This window comes from Battus philenor, unplaced genomic scaffold, assembly GCF_028537555.1.
Source record: "Battus philenor isolate CCGP_79_NKW_IND1 unplaced genomic scaffold, ilBatPhil1.0.hap1 SCAF_14, whole genome shotgun sequence".
Taxonomy (NCBI): domain Eukaryota; kingdom Metazoa; phylum Arthropoda; class Insecta; order Lepidoptera; family Papilionidae; genus Battus; species Battus philenor.
The window spans coordinates 12822430-12838983 of NW_027181676.1; the positions used below are offsets into that span (position 1 = coordinate 12822430).

At 34.6% G+C, this 16554-nt stretch overlaps 1 protein-coding gene across 1 annotated transcript; it reads right to left on the reverse strand.

The window, feature by feature from the left end:
• Positions 1 to 875: 875 nt before the first annotated feature.
• LOC137933775 (uncharacterized) lies at positions 876 to 16246 on the reverse strand. Its single transcript, XM_068777825.1, has 14 exons — positions 16149 to 16246; positions 14560 to 14610; positions 12896 to 13114; positions 11926 to 12011; positions 11468 to 11531; positions 10435 to 10569; positions 9489 to 9605; positions 7963 to 8148; positions 6401 to 6628; positions 4419 to 4453; positions 3801 to 3861; positions 3254 to 3394; positions 2109 to 2339; positions 876 to 1269 (listed from the first exon to the last, which is right to left on the reverse strand). The coding sequence occupies exons 1-14, from the start codon at positions 16182 to 16184 to the stop codon at positions 898 to 900; spliced, it is 1962 nt and encodes a 653-aa protein (XP_068633926.1). The 5' UTR covers positions 16185 to 16246; the 3' UTR covers positions 876 to 897.
• Between the last annotated feature and the right edge of the window lie 308 nt (positions 16247 to 16554).

Sequence of the window (16554 nt, forward strand, 5' to 3'; positions counted from 1 at the left end):
TGTGAAGAGGTTTTGTTGAAAAGTATTTATTTGTAATCGAACATTATTAGGGTTAGTTTTTATAATTACGTTTTTGAATATACACTTTACAACCACAGGTTAACATGTAAGATCAATGAACTACTAATTTTAATGGAAAATTTATTAAATCGACATTTGGGAAGACTGAGACATACGCCGGCTGCGATTCATTGGAACGTCTTACATTAAGGGAGTACAATATTAACTGTGACAACTATGTATACATAATTATAAATACAAATAAAATTATTGCTTCGATTTTATTTTGTTTTATTTCTAATTGTTCAAACAAATTCGGATACCAAAAAATCTTTATAGGGGTTTCTTTGTTAATTATAGTATGGTACACCCTATTCAATAATCAATTATGGAAACTATAAATAACTTAATGATAATATTGTAAGAAAATTTATTTCCCATAGACAGATTACTAGATACTAAACTAAAATATTATTTATTATCTGTCCCCAGAGACATTGTGCTATCGGAAGTGATTGGTCTGTAGCATTCCAACAGAATTATTTCATAGTGATCACTTTATACAGGAATGTTTGGAAATAGATGTCAAAGCTAAAAACTACAGATTTGCTAACAAATATGCTTTTACACCTATCGCCCGTATCCGTAGTACCTGTAATAGTACTTGACACTATATATTTATATATATATACAAATATATTGTTAATGGCATATACAGGGTATCCAATGGAAGAATTCGAATTTCAAATTCAAATTATTCCATAACCGTTAGGCGGGGAAGAGGGGAAGTGGAATATTTAGTTCGTGGCTGCAGACACGACAAATGTATACTATTGTAAGGTTATTTAAAAAACCTTAAATCGATTTTATGATATTAAAACTTTATTATAAAAAAAATTACACAGAACTTCTCCATATGCCATCATTGTTATATGGCCTCGTGTAGTTCTTCATTCTTTTGTACACGGGCAAAAGTACTAAAGGTCTCTCGGACAATGGCAAAGGTGTTGGTTTCACGTCTATAACTCTTACCGGAGGTTCATCTTGGGCGTCAAAGATACCGAAGTTGAACCGCGGGTTGTTGACTACCCTCGCCGTGGTCCTCAGGTGAGGCACCTGGCTGGGGAGGAACACGTGTTGGAAACGTCGTAACAATTCCTCCAAAGTTTCGTTACTAATTCTCTGCCGGTATCCCGGTAGCGTTGAGGAGAGCTCCGAGAACATTTTCTTGCAGTTGGCTCCTTTGCTTCTCTTTGATATTGGACACGTCTAAAACAGTAATACATTGAACATATTTTTAATATAGGATCGACACTGCTTACAAGCAAATTTCAAGAGGATGGGCAGCAGCGTTCTCTATCTGCGTACTATAATACCGCACTGAAACCACCAACACGCTTGACAAGCGTGGCAATAATGGTATATCCCCCATTGGTATCTTTGGTGAAGGCCAATGCCTTGCTGTCTATTGGATGAAACGATGATATCTACTCCACGTGGTTGACAGACGAAGATTAAGGTGATCAGAAGACGCTTGATGTAGACCGTTTCCAAGCGCTGCTATTGGAAAACTATGGGTTAAGCCAGTAGTGGACGCTTTACAGCTGAAATGACGATGATGATGTTCTTCAATACCTAAATCATCACCTTTAGAATCGCTGCTTTTAAAGACTTATTTTCTCAGTATTCCACAGATAGAGTGTCGGGTGCTCGGTGAAGACAAATAACAAAACAAGTTTAAGAAAGTCTCCTAGCAATGTATTAGACATTTCCTTTTCACTGACTATATTCATTTCCCAACCTAAATTTTAAAAATTCTTTCTTATTTATGACGAAGCCTTGGTTATCCAGCTGCAAAACTTCTTTTGCGAAATACTTCTGGAACTGGCTGCCTGAACCACCTGGAAACGCTCAGAAAGAGTTTCCATAATGTTTCCACAAAGGCAAGCCCACACCATCCAAACCTCTTATTCTTTCTATCAATTACCTGCAACAGGTTTTTGCTAGTCTAGATGTGTATTTTTGAGAGGACACTGTAGAGGTTGGAAATCAAGGCTTTAAAGAAGAAAGAAGATTATAAAAGTTCAGAAATTTAACTAGAATCTTACCGCCAACATTGTGTCGAGAACATTTAAAAGTTTCTGCTGCGAGCTGCAATGTTCCCTATACAGAGGAACGGAGCTGAAGGCTGCTGAGTAAGTCGATCTCATCGGATACCAGACGCCCTGGCAGAAGTCTCGCAGCCTGTCCTGCGTCTTGAAGAAGTCTATAAAGCCGTACTTGTTAAGAACATCCATTTTTTTCATGATGCACGTGGCCGGTGCAGTCTCTTCTTTGCACTGAAAAAAAATAGATTCTATAATTTCAAAAGATTAAACTGAAATGGAATAAATAGAAAATATAGCCACTGAGGCTTTGTAGTTTTCAAATGGAGACAATAGACCGGCAAGCGCAGCAGAGAACATACACCCAAAATGTCGATGTACGATGAAATGACGACGGTAGATTACTAAATATGTAATTTAAGTTTTTTATAGTGACTCCCGTTGGAACGTCTCGTTGCCGCAACTTATTTTTGGGACAGGGATATAAATCTTCCTATTTTCTCCCTCTCTCTATCTTATCACAATTTTTCTCTTTCGTCCCTCTTTCAAAATTCATATTTTATATAATTCTCGCAGCACACAATTACATTACATTCACCCATCTCCTCCCATCCATCGCCACATTTTTTGAAATTTTAATCATTTACATTTCCAATTGACTGTTTTCATTTTTATTTCCTACTATTTCTCTATATTGTTATTTCATACAGTTCCTTCTCAGAACAGTGTCCTCTTGCACGATTATGTCACGTTTAATAACATCGTAAGTATGGCGGCTCTGTTTCTCCTCAAGAAGGGAAAGCGATGCTGCTGGAAACAATATTCTTACCCATTTCCACTTCACAAGCCCATCTAAACCTTCCATACACGTGTTAGTCTTCTGTACACCTTATGTTTGCTGGTCCGTGGTCAGACTCCAGAACTTTAAAGAACCAGTGGTCATCTTTTTTGCGCGCTATAACCCGCCCATAGCAACTTTACCTAATCCGATGAGCTATGTCAGCTTTCGTCCATCTATGGATCTCGACGTTCCCGATTCGATCTCGTAGAGATATCTCGAGCATAATTTGAACATGTTGAACGACCGTGAGCCAATCAAAGAGGACATAGTTGAATTAAAACAATGCTGTGATATACTTCTTTATTACCTTTGTACCTTCCGGCCAGCTTTGTTTGGGCGGAGTGGAAACATTAACGTATTCCAGTTTCGTCACCGCTTCCACGCCGCACTCTTCCATCACCTTCTTGTCCACGAAGTCCGGCACCGAGCAAAACTGTCGCCTGTCCCGCTTCAACAACAGAACAACAACAATTTTAATTCATAGTTGTCAGTTTAGCCACGCCCTTTGACTAATTGTAAAGCAGTATTCACATGGAACAGTTAAAGTAAAGCAAACAAACTCTTCATAAATTATGAACATCGAGATCATTTCAACCGTTAGACATATATACTGCAGACTGATACAGGATGATTGGCTATTGGAGTAAAAGCTTCAAAGCTTTTGCTGACAAATAAGCTACACGTTCATTCCTTTAAACCATTTTTACATTTATAAGCGTATATTCGTTGCTTACAAAAAGGTTAGTAATATTATAGTCTGTAGAAAGGTAAAACAAGCTTGTCTTTATATCTTCGGTACTAACCACAACCACCACGTTGTAATTAAAGGAAGTCATAAATAATCTAATACTTACAGGTCTAAATTTAGACGAGCTAATTTGGCAAATAAAATCATTCTGCAATCCACTCGAGTGTCTGAAAATCAAAATATTTCCATCAATTAAAGAATACATCACTAAAATCGGTACACTAATCATCACCATATTAATATAAGTTCATTCACTGCTGGACCCTATGTCCAGAAATACAAAAACAAATTAGATAAGATTTGTGACTGCTGTCTAGTCATGACGCCTTCCTGATAACGAGAGATCGGTGAAGTGCAGTTATCATCACTACATAAGTACCCCATGGATTCCCAACAGGACCCGTTGGAATTTCCCTGAATCCAGTATCTTCAAACGACCTATAGAAGGGCGCTCCTGAAGAACCGTGATCTTCACTCCAGAATATGGGGGCTCCAGCGGCTATCTATTCTACGCGCTATGACCTCGAGGTCTCTCTCTGAAGCTAACTACAACCCGTACTATACCGGTCTATCCCCCACGCCTGGAAACTACATGATTCGTAACTACCTTCGAAAATATACGTTAAACTGGTCATTGTGTAATTGACTTTCTAATGATGAATACAGATGATTTTTACGAAAATCAAACTGTAGTTTAGATAATAAATATTAAAAAAAAACTTACTTGCACGGATGCTCCTTTTTGGTGTCAGGACAGTTCTGAAAATATAAAAAAAAGTATAATTCAGGCAACATTACCTTATTGGTAATAAAAAAATCAAAACTTGTTGCGTTATTTTAATTGAATAGATGTAACTTGTCAACATTCCATTGATTCCGTGTGCCTGGTTCATCGCGTTATAGGAACAGGAGCTGTGTACGATGTTCAGAGCTGACAAATACATTTACTTTAACTAACCTAGGAGTCAGCTAAATTTTGAACGTAGACAGTAAGAAAAAGTCTAGAAACCGCTTGTTTAAATAACCTATTAATCCGTACCGTAGCACGTTCTAGAAATTACCTGATGTTCACTTTTAACAGGTTTACGTCTTCAAGCAGATTATAGAAACGTTTCGTTGTTAAACCCCGCGTAAAAATTTGGTAAGAATAAATTGGTACCACCTGTAATATATAAGGGAGCTCAATTTGATTCTAGCTTCCGTCGTATAAAACTTTTTCGAAAATGGTCCCATAGTTGATCACTAAATGATGAAAAGTGGAAGATCATCATCATGTACGCCAATAGACACCTATTGCAAGGCATAAGCATCTTCCAAATATCGCTACGAGACTGAGCATTCAGCGACTTCATATATACCATACATACATACAAGAACGCGTTCTAGATCTCTCTTTTTTTATCAACGGTTAAGACAAATATCGGTAAACGTGCACCCTTACACAGGATGTGTGACCTCCACAATTCATATATTAGTGATATTGATATATTCTCGTGCTCTCTCGTATCTTTTAATAGACAATTTCGTTCGAAATTATTGCATACACAATACAATTTAAACCTCATTGCAACGTGACGGCTTGCTGTGACTCGTAATTATTGCGGTGTAATATGCAGAATGCGCTGGATCTTTAATTCCTGTTTAGTAATGTTTTTTTTTATTGCTTGACTTTAAATCATTAAATGTTCTTAGTGAGATAGTTATAAAGTAACAATTGAAACTAATTTTATATTTCTAAGTTTCTAAGTTTATACTTTCTTACTGCCTTTTGTTGCTGTTTATCTCCAATAAAGTAAATAAATAAGACCCACATCCGACATATTCCATACATTTTGATTCACATAAACTTCTTGAATGCTATATATTAAGATTTATTTAATAAAATACTTTTAATTTAACATTTCAAACTAATTAAAGAAAGGTATGAGATATCTTGTGAAAATTTGTATAAAACCATGTATTATTTTGCTTTCGTCATTTATTGGCATGAATAAAAATTGTTAGAATATGAGATAAAGCCTTCTCTGGTAAAACAAAATGCCAACCCGGTAAAACTGTATCTAGCCTGAGAGGAGCCCTCAAGTTTTTGCTCATAAGAATTGGCTAAGCGCTCTCTGCGCCCTGTCGCTACAAACTCTGATTTGGAACTGGAATTTTTAAATGCCACTAAGGTAGCAGTGTAAGATCTAAAAATTGTACAAGTTGTGGGCGCATCCAGCGAAGCACCAGCTCGTTGCCACCGCTGGTGGAGGATCATCATCATAATACTAGCTTGGTGTTGATGTCCCTAAATGTCACCACAACACCAGTCTTGCGCTTCCTGCAGCCATCACCTTTACATCACCTTAACTTCAAATATATATAATATTTATCTAATATATAAAATTCTCGTGTCACGGTGTTCGAACTTGAACTCCTCTGAAACGGCTTGACCGATTTTTACCAAATTTTATATGCGTATTTAGTAGGTCTGAGAATCGGCTACTATCTATTTTTCATACCCCTAAGTGATAAGGTTTGTTCACCCTTAAACATTTTTTTTTGACGAAATTTTTTGTTTTTATTTTTTTATGATACAACATACAAAAATACATACAACCCTAAATTTTCAACCCTTATTTTTAAATTGAAAATTAAATTTTTTTTTTTTTGCAAAACAACGTTTGCGGGATCAGCTAGTAATGTTATATAAATAAGCCAACGTACCTCTGTAAGCACGTCAAACGTGCAAGCCAATACTTTGTTAATCTCGCAGTCAAATTCGTAACCAACTATCGGTTTGGACAAACACTTCGTGTCCACCCTCGCCTTCGCGTGCACCCACTTGCCGTCCCGCGTGATATTGTCCAGCATCCTGGAGAAGGCCAGGGTGTCGACGGTCCCGGAGCTCGACACGATCCTCAGTTTTTCAAATATACACTTCTCTTGTTCGCACTGAAGTTTTCAAAACACACTTATAAACTGAACTAACATGTATTGTATAATAACATACTTATCGGTTATAAAAATATTAATTTGCAAATCTAAAAAGTTCATGTAAGCAACCGACCAATTAAACAGTGGGAATACTTGACCAGTTCAGAAATTCTTTGCTGGATTGCGTGTATACTTTTGTATCTTCATTCTGAAACTCATTCTAGACCTCTTTGTTTAAAAAATTTATCAAAAACTTTCTTTTTGCCAAAGTTTATTAGAAAATTGAGAAAAACATAAATGATAAAACGCCATAATACAACTCGAAAGAAAAATTAATGTAACGTTCTCGACTTTTTGAATAGAACAAGTGTGGAGTTTCTTGCCGATTCTTCTAGCGCATATCTGTTTTCCGGAAGCGGTGGTAGAGTTATATACGTATACATATACACATACTTAAACATATACATATACATATATATATAAAGAATTTTGACAAAGACCAAAACTTTACAAACTTTTTCTTTTGTCCCATTATTATAAAAAAAAGTCAATAAATGATGATGTTAAGAGCAAAAATATAATATCACAGATGACAACCATTACACAGTAAGAAATTTAGTTAGTATATATAATGTAGTAAACAAATCAACCTTTATATTTGTAGGAACTACAACTCGTCGATGTCAGCTATTAAATAAAACATAAGAATGTATGTTTTCAAAAATACCTAACGGATACTGGATATAATAATCTATATTATTTATTTTAATTCATAAATAGTTAATAACTAAAATGTTCCATATTTACAATACAGAATTTAGTAAATATGTCATGGTTAATTAATAAATATGTTAGCTATGTTTGTCATTTAAATTATGTTTAGGTTTTTACTTTGAAACCATTATAAATCAGGACTACACTACAGCGTTCATTTTCGTGGTCTTATAGTTTCCCATTTTAATATAATCAACATTCAGCCTTAGAACGTCAACTATTGGACATAGACCTTCCGCATAGATTTCCAATAAGGCCGTGTGCAGCCTGCATCTAACGTCTAAGGTCGTCACTTGAACAAAGTCTCTTCAAGTTTACCGGTTCTTGGTCTCCAGAGCTTTAAGGCTCCAGTAGATATCTGTTGCCTGCTATGATGCTTGTTGTTAAGCTAGCGCCATCTATCGTAAAACGATGTCCTACGTACTTAAGACGAACTACACATGCCCTCACATATCTATTTATTTCTTTTTTATTAACGTTGTTACCAAAAGTTAAATAATACCATTAATTAAAGACGAATTCTGTCTGTTCTACCAATAATTAGCCCTGAGCTGTGCATTACCACAAGAGAAACTTACCGTTAACGGAACTATCTTAACGTCGAACTTGTTGCCGTGTTTCGGGGACTCCGTGGTGGCGCTTGGCCCTGGGGCTATGACCAGCCGCTCCTCCTTATTCCACGACAACTGGAAGCCACACTCGGACCGCCACTCCGGTGAGATGAAGTCTCGCATATCACAGCAATCCAGGGGATCATTAACCGCCTGAAAACATTGTAGTAACAACAAAGTAATATTTCTTCTTTCGAAGACAGCTTGCAGCCCTTTAAACATGTTTATAGGAATGAAAGGTCATAGAATGAGCAACAGAAAAGCGCGTAAAAATATTAAATAAAAACAAAGTCCCTGTCCCACAATAGATAAGGGGGTACGGGAGTCCCCACAGAAGGGGACTTATTGTAAAAAAAACACGTTAATAAGGCCCGCTAATCATTCCGAAAATTCAATTTATTTATCGACTTTATCCCATCAATATATTGTTATAAAATTAATTAATTATAATAAAATAGTAGTACATATTAAACCGAAACAATTTGTTTCTAACAAATTACTCTAACAGCGACTTGCTCAAACATGCAATTTCAACTTGCGACATGTCTTCTTGATTTTTTTATATTGTACTTGTGTTGAAAACTTTACTTTCTCAGTTCTACATTTTCTAATTGTAATATTAATTATAAATATTGTTTTGTAAATTATTAATAAGTTATACTACAAATGTCCGCCAAACAATTTTAAAATTTTAATTGGCCCTTTTCATTAAAAATGTTGCACACCCCTGGTATAGATTACAACATTTATACAACTTATGTTTAAGTATTTATTTCTACATACTATTATTAATCTAGACATTACACAGTACTACCAGTGAAATTTAAATTCTAGGTTTAATAATTCAACGATAATGTATATTATAGATTCATTTGTGGAAGCAACATATAAACTCTAGTTTATAAGGACATATAAACATTGTTATAAAATGTGTTTATATTGTTAAAAGGGAGAAACCATGGATTAATGGATTGACTAGAGAATTATTTCTTTATTTAGGTACACCAGCGGTACAAATAAGTTAAAAATACATTAATAAAAATTGAATTTTTTATAATATGTATGTTTGTATATATGTATGTTTTACACACGTTAACTATCTATTATTTATACTTCGACCTTTTCCATACTATGGTTGTCTGTAAGTGTTTGTCTCGTGTGATAAGACCGCCCATTGTACTCTTTTGTTTGTTATTATGAAACTATTTAAATGTATTCTAGCGTATACAACAAAGATATAAAATAAATAAATAAAAGTCATTCTACACATAATGAATCTAGTATGTTTCTTTATAGGTAACACGACTTTAAAAGTTTACTATATACAACATTGCAGAAAGATCAGGCCACATAAAATCCAATAAAAGTGAAAATTAATCGCGCGTGAGAGGAAACATCTGGATTTAAAAATGATTCTTCTCCGTATGCTTAAAAGTACTATATTAATATCAGTAGTGGATGATTCCGTGATAGAAGATTATAGCATTACTCACCTCGTTCTCTTCTGTGCCGATATCTGCAATTTTTACAGATTCCACAGCAGTGAGTTTATCATTGCCAACTGGTTTGGCGTGAGACACGACCGTTCTGTGGTTGTTCGACGAAACTGGCTGAAAATATGCCAAATGTGGCTGGTCACAAGATATATTTTTGTGTTAATGAGTCTTCATTGATCCAAATTGATACTAGGGGATTCCCCGAGCACCTGCATGGGTTTTAACTCAAGGAGAGTCTCTCGTGTATCTGTGACCCAGCGGTGGGGCAGTGATTGCTTGTTTCAGTTGCAGCAAGGAGTCGAAGAAAGAAACATCGCATCACTTATGGACAACCAGGACAGGGACTTTTCTAGAATACTGCAGGTTTATAGGAGAGATCATAAAAATAAACAAGTAGGTAAAACAATATGTATAAGAGTAGTTAAAATAAATATTTAAATTTGTGATAAATATAAAGAAAATAGTGAAATAAAAATTCAATTATAAAGGTATGTAATTATAAGAAAAAAGTAAACTTATAAATAAAAATAAAATAAAATTTCCTTCACAATTAGACTTTCATTTTTTATATTTGTTTTTCGTGTTATATAAAATTAACTAGTTTCACCTACCTTTATTAATTTACCTCTGCACCGCCTAGCGTTTACTGGTAGAGAAAGCCTTCGGCATTCAGTTCGTCGTTATATATAAAATGTATGTATAAAAAGTGTTTAAATAAATAAAATGTATTCTGATAGGAAGGCGACGAAAATGAGATTATAAATGAAAGGATTGATGAATTAATAAATGATATTGAGAACGACGAAAGATGAGCACGCAAATAATATGACAAATAAAAATATATTTGGTAGAAATAGTTACTGTATACCCAATACATGAGAAGTACGAAAGGCCAGGGCCAAAATAAATGACTATACAAAATTATTTGTAACATTCGACTTACAATTCTGTCGAACATCAAATGGGCGTCTATTTGCTCGCTGTGCATGTGGTACACCAACATGGACTCAAACCCACATTCGCTCAGCACCGTCGCGTTGAACAACTCCGGCAATTTACAGCATTTGCTACTGAAGTACTGTGCACATATATTGTATAAAAATATTTCAAATTCAAGTTTTATTCAGTAAAAAATAGTAAATTATCTATGTAGCACACAACAGCATCTGATAATTAAAAAGTGTTTCTGAAGGTAGATAAAAAAGTAACTTTACAATTTGTTTACATACCCACAAAATAAATAACGGTGTACCCGAAGTTATATAGACATAAATAACATGTTACAATACCCGACGATGAATATTGCACATCGACTTTTAGAACGGCTAATTCGGCTTCCGGACAAAACGTTATAGTGTGGGACAGAGATAATGCTCTACGAAGCCGATTGACTCTTTCCGAAAGTAAAATATTTATCGACGGGTACATTTTGTATTAAAATTTTGTTGAATTGTTTAATATAATACAAATTAATGTCAAATAAAAAAAGGTATGCGACTAACACACTAATCTATTTTCGATATATATAAATGATTTCCACCGATGTACAGACTCATCACGATATCCCTAGAGCCATAAGTCTTAGAGACTTAAAATTTGATAAATAATATTCTTCTTATTGAGTATGGCTAAGAACAGATTTTATAATCAATCCTCAATAGAGTTCAGAGGAATTGATTTAAAAATACAAATTTTCAAACTACAACTCATGTTATTATAAAACTGGCCAAAACATTTTGTTTTGACATATTAAAAGTTACCATATTTTTTATAAGATTACATTTATAAAAGGTAGTGCTTGCTATTGTTAGCTGATCTCGTCTCTTCAAAATGAATATTCCTACCAAACTTTAAGTCCGAATATATATATATAACATAGGTGTATGTGTGTATGCGTAATTAAACATAAAACAATATCTTTTCGGTCATTACAAGAGTCATAGGCGGTACTGTGTGACAGATAATAAAAAACTTACGTGTTGCAAGAACCATGCGGGTCGGCGGTCCAATGTTATATACTTTTTAAGGTTTGCGTACCGGCTGAAATGTAGAAAAAAAAAACAAGGACATATGTTTCGATTTATTTTTAAAAAATATTGCTGAAGCCTGAATAGCTGACAACTACGGCTACAAATGATAGAAGGAGGAAAAAATATATTGTGTACTATGGAAGACGAGAACGAAAATAAAAATTCTAGTGAAAAAAAAATTATTAAGAAATACAAAACCCTGTTCCCAATTAAATAGGAGGTGGAAGAGGTCCCCAATAGCGGGGGCCAAAAAAAGAAAGAAAAAACAACGGCTACAATGTTTTTTTTGTTTTAAGCCAATTTCGCGCGTTCAAAATTCGAACGCGGATTTGAATTCGAACATGCATTCATTTATTTGCATACAAATTTTCTTTTATTGAACAGTTTTCTTCCTTAATAGTTACCTTTGTGAAAACATGTAGTTGAATGAAGCGAGTGACGACACAGGTGCGCAGCCATCTTCTTTCAGCCACTTGTCGTCGGGGCAGTTCTGTAACGAAACTAACTTATTACAGTCTACCCGCGGTAACAAATTAGTTGCTTATCGTTGTAAATCAATTTAGCCACGCCTTTCAACGAATTTGATCATAGTAAAATAGAAAGTCGTATTCACATTGACCAATTGAAGTAACTTCTTCGAAGCAATAGATATAGGTGAACTTATGAACAGTTTCTTTAAAGTTGAAGGCTCTTGTTGGAGCATAAATCTGACAAAACCTCGAATTAGTCGGTTGCTATTGCCTTTGTTAACATTAGTTAATATTCTTTGTTGTACACGCTAGAAAATATATACATAGTTGTATAATAGTACTATAATATATACATAGTTGTATAAGTACAATACTCGGTCTTATCACTCGAGGCAATTTAACAGTAGAAAGATAAATAACGGGCATACAGACAAAACATGTATATTTACAAACATATATATACGTACATATGTATATAACATATATACTTATAATAAATACGGTATAATACATAATTATATATACAATAATAAATAAAAACATCAAACTGACTCGGATCGCACTTGCCTCGGAAAAAATAAAGAAACGAAGAAATAAAAAAATGGAAAAAGGATAAATAATCAATGGTCTAGTAAATATTTCTTAACCATATTTTTAAAAATAGGTAATGAGTCAGCACGTCTTATATTCAGCGGTAAATTATTCCACAAAAGAACGAACTGTGTGATAAAATATCTGGACATAAACGAAAAAGAATGCGCCGGCATTTAATTTCAGATTCTCTGATGATCTACGATATTACTAATATATTTGAAAGCATTAGCGCTAGGAGAATTGGAAATATAAAATCCATCACCGCTTCAATCGATGATTAGAATAATGATGATGATTTACGCATACTTACAGCAATAAGGTTATCCACGACGCAATGCAGCAGGGCCTGTCCAGGGCAAGTGTTCGTGTATCGCCTGGTTCTGTTACCATAGCAGACGTCCAGCGCCACTTTCCCTGCCTCACGCCAATCATCAGGCAACAGGGTAGCCAGCGCAGCAGCCGACTGCTCCCTCGACGGTAAAGCGTCGGGAAGTCCAAGTCTCTTGTTCAGGCAGTTCCATTGGTGACACTGTAAAATTACATTGCATAATTCTTACGCATTTAATGGAATCAGGCGTTACCTTGCGGAAGTACATTCTAAGTAAGAGAAGGACCAATATTTAGCCACTTCCACACAACCACACAAGTGATTTAACGGTGGCAGTTGTGTAATTCGCAGTGTTTGCCGCATACGCATTTATCAGCGGGCTGGCGGGCGGTGCACTTTGTTGCACGACTTTTTTTCCCTCGTTCCTTTTCTTACTTGAAATTCTTACGAATAAGAAAATATTATGAATAGATAATGTTTCGGCCATCTCGATCTCATACGATTAGTGATGATGAACGTGTCTGCAGTTGCAGCTCAGTCGATTTTCCCTCCCGATACCGGTCAATGAAATATTAAACATTCATATAATTTATATTTTTGTGATAGCAATACTGAAATTTAATATTTCCTTGTTTTTTTTCACTGTCAACATTGAACCTATGTGTCATTAAATTTGCTATAATAAGCTGCTGTTTATGTAATTTTAATTCACGGTGTGTTTTATTTTAGCAGTTTTATTATAAAAATATCAGTATGGTAAAAACATTGGAAGATACAAGATATAAGGTTTAAAGTCACCTGTAAGCAATGGAGTGGGCTATGCTCGGAGTTTCGCTTTGCTCAACTGATGCGACAGTGGGCACATGAGTGGTGACATTGAAATGTTCTGGAGTGGTAATCATGAACTGGAAGACACGGGCAACATAGTTGCAGGAAGTCACTGGATAAAGACAGTAATCTTTTGAGGAGACCTATGGTTACCAGTAGACGTCTATTATTTAATGGAATCAGGCGTTACCTCGCGGAAGTCCATCCTAAGTAAGAAAAGGACCAATATTTAGCCACTTCCGCACATTACTCAACACGTGTTTCACCCCTCCACGGGGCATCTTCAGGAGTCATGCTACACCGATTAGTGCCAAACACAGAGTCACTCTGAGTATTTTGGCGGTGGCGGTTGTGTGATTCGCATTGTTTGCCGCATACGCATTTATCACGGCAGAAGTGGCTAAATATTGGTCCTTTTCTTACTTAGACGTCTATTACCTCAAAAGGAGAAGAAAGATATCTTATCTTGTAAGAAATATAGTTTGTATTGATATGTTCGTGTTTCAACTAAAAACTTTTTCGTTTTAGTTTAAGCTATTACATATACATCTCTGAAATATCTATAAAATGACGCCAAGTCAAAGCCTCGTATAAGTTCGGTAGTGGTCAGAGTCCTCTAACAAGGTATTACATCATAATCTCTCCCACACACAGACCAGACCTCCCACACAGAATGTCAGTATCATTAGGAAATGGCCTCCCTCGAGCCTCTTCCTCGCTGCCTATCCTAAGGTCCTTGATCTCCACTTTAGAACCTAAATACCTTCATTAACAACCCATAACATATATAAATACTAGAAACTATTAAGTATACTTACCAATCGTGAATTTCTCAAGTAAGATGTGCCAAAACCAACTTGCGCCAAAGCCTGTTTCACATAAATGTTTATTTGGTTAACAAAGGATTTAATTTAAAAATTACCCCCCGTATATATCTTTAGGTGCCTACCTATGTATGCCTTATAGTGAGCGCCTATTGGCTGAAACAGCAATACATTTGTCCACAGAGCTAATAATATTATGAAGCCTAGAAAAAGATATGTGTGCTATCCTTATGTATATTGCTTTTTATTTTAAAAAAGTAATAAAATTATTATACCACTAATAAACTAATTCAAGTACATTTTTAATCTGTACAGTTTTAATGGTTAAATATATTTTCCCGCCAAAACGTGTGTCATGTTAAACAGTAACATGAGATACGTTTTTTGCGTTTCACGTTCATTGTTCGCCGTTATCTTTTCTTCAACTTACAATGTAATCATTAAACTCGACCGCGTGAACAAAGAGATGTATTAATACAATAAAATATTATTCAATTAACTTTTCTCAATAATCATATTTAGGAAGATTTATTTAATAACTAATTTTAGTGAATTTTATTACAAGAATATGTAATAAATTAAATTTGTTAGTAAGTATGTAATGTAGTTGTTCATTTAAAATCATTTTTAGGTTATAAAAAGATTAATTGGAAATAGGTGTAACATTTTTAAGGGATTAAATATAATTTGTTTCCCGTCAATTTATGTATACACAAACCATCGTACCTCCGAGTACACCTTTTGTAAAAATCAATGGTTTCACAAAGAATACGTAACCTCATGACTATACAGTTAAAAAAGCGTTTTAAAAATTCATCTGACTACATATTAAAATTAATTATTATATACTATTTGACCTTGTAGACTTTATACTGCCAGAAGTTATATTAGAGAGTTATCACTTTAAAGTGGGTGATTGGAAATAGCTGCAAGAACTTGAAATAGATGAACGTACAACTCATATGCTGTCATTACCATTTTAAAGATATTGGTACATCAACCTGTATAGATTAAATAATAAGATCATCATCAGATGATCATCAGATTAGGCGATTTATTAAATATATTAAAGTTACTAAAAACGTCTAGACAATTATATATTTGGTCAGTCCAATGCTTGCAATTTGTAATTTATATTGATTCCTATATTTATTAATTACACCTTATTTTGTTTACAAACCGTGTATTCTATTTTTAAATGTTTTTTTTTTGTTTTAAATTTCTACATCCTCCTGTGGAATTATTTTTACATGATTTCATTACATTATTTTTAAGCTGTGGACCTTAATGTATTTTCTAATGTTAATAAAATTAAAATAATTACTATAATTATATGTAATCTGTGATTTTATACTTTTAATAATAATAATGTGAAATTGTTTGCTTGTTTCTTTATTTAATAAATATTTAAACCTCACTATTTTAAATGTAGATAACTTTACCATTATGTATTTTATTTAATATTTTTATCTAAAATAAAAATAGAATAAGTTGACCTGGTTTACAAGAGTATTAAAACTAAACGGTTTGAATATAGAGAGAGAATAATGAAAAAACTTTTTGTACCATAAGTTATAACTTACATGTTGAAGTAGAACGCAGATCAACAAAATGCGCATGTTCGCCACCTCAAGGTCCAAGAGCCACTGTGCCGGAGATAGAGTTGCCCCTTAGGCGCCGCGGTCACCGAGCGAAGCGATAACTCTGCGATGTTCATAAAAATACGCGCAGCAAACTTATTCACTGATACGGAGAAACTAGAGTAACTTAGTTTATTTAGGACGCTGTAAACAATGACTCGGTGTTCCCATCTGTGAGCTGTATCCCAACAGGTAGCAGACTAAGACTTGAGATCCTAAATCGCGGGTTTGTGCATTATTTTTGCCACTGCTCACAAAGAAGTTTCCAGATGATGGGCAGCAGCGTACTGTCGTACCATAATACCACACTAAGATCGCCAACCCGCCTGCATAGCGTGGCGATTATAGT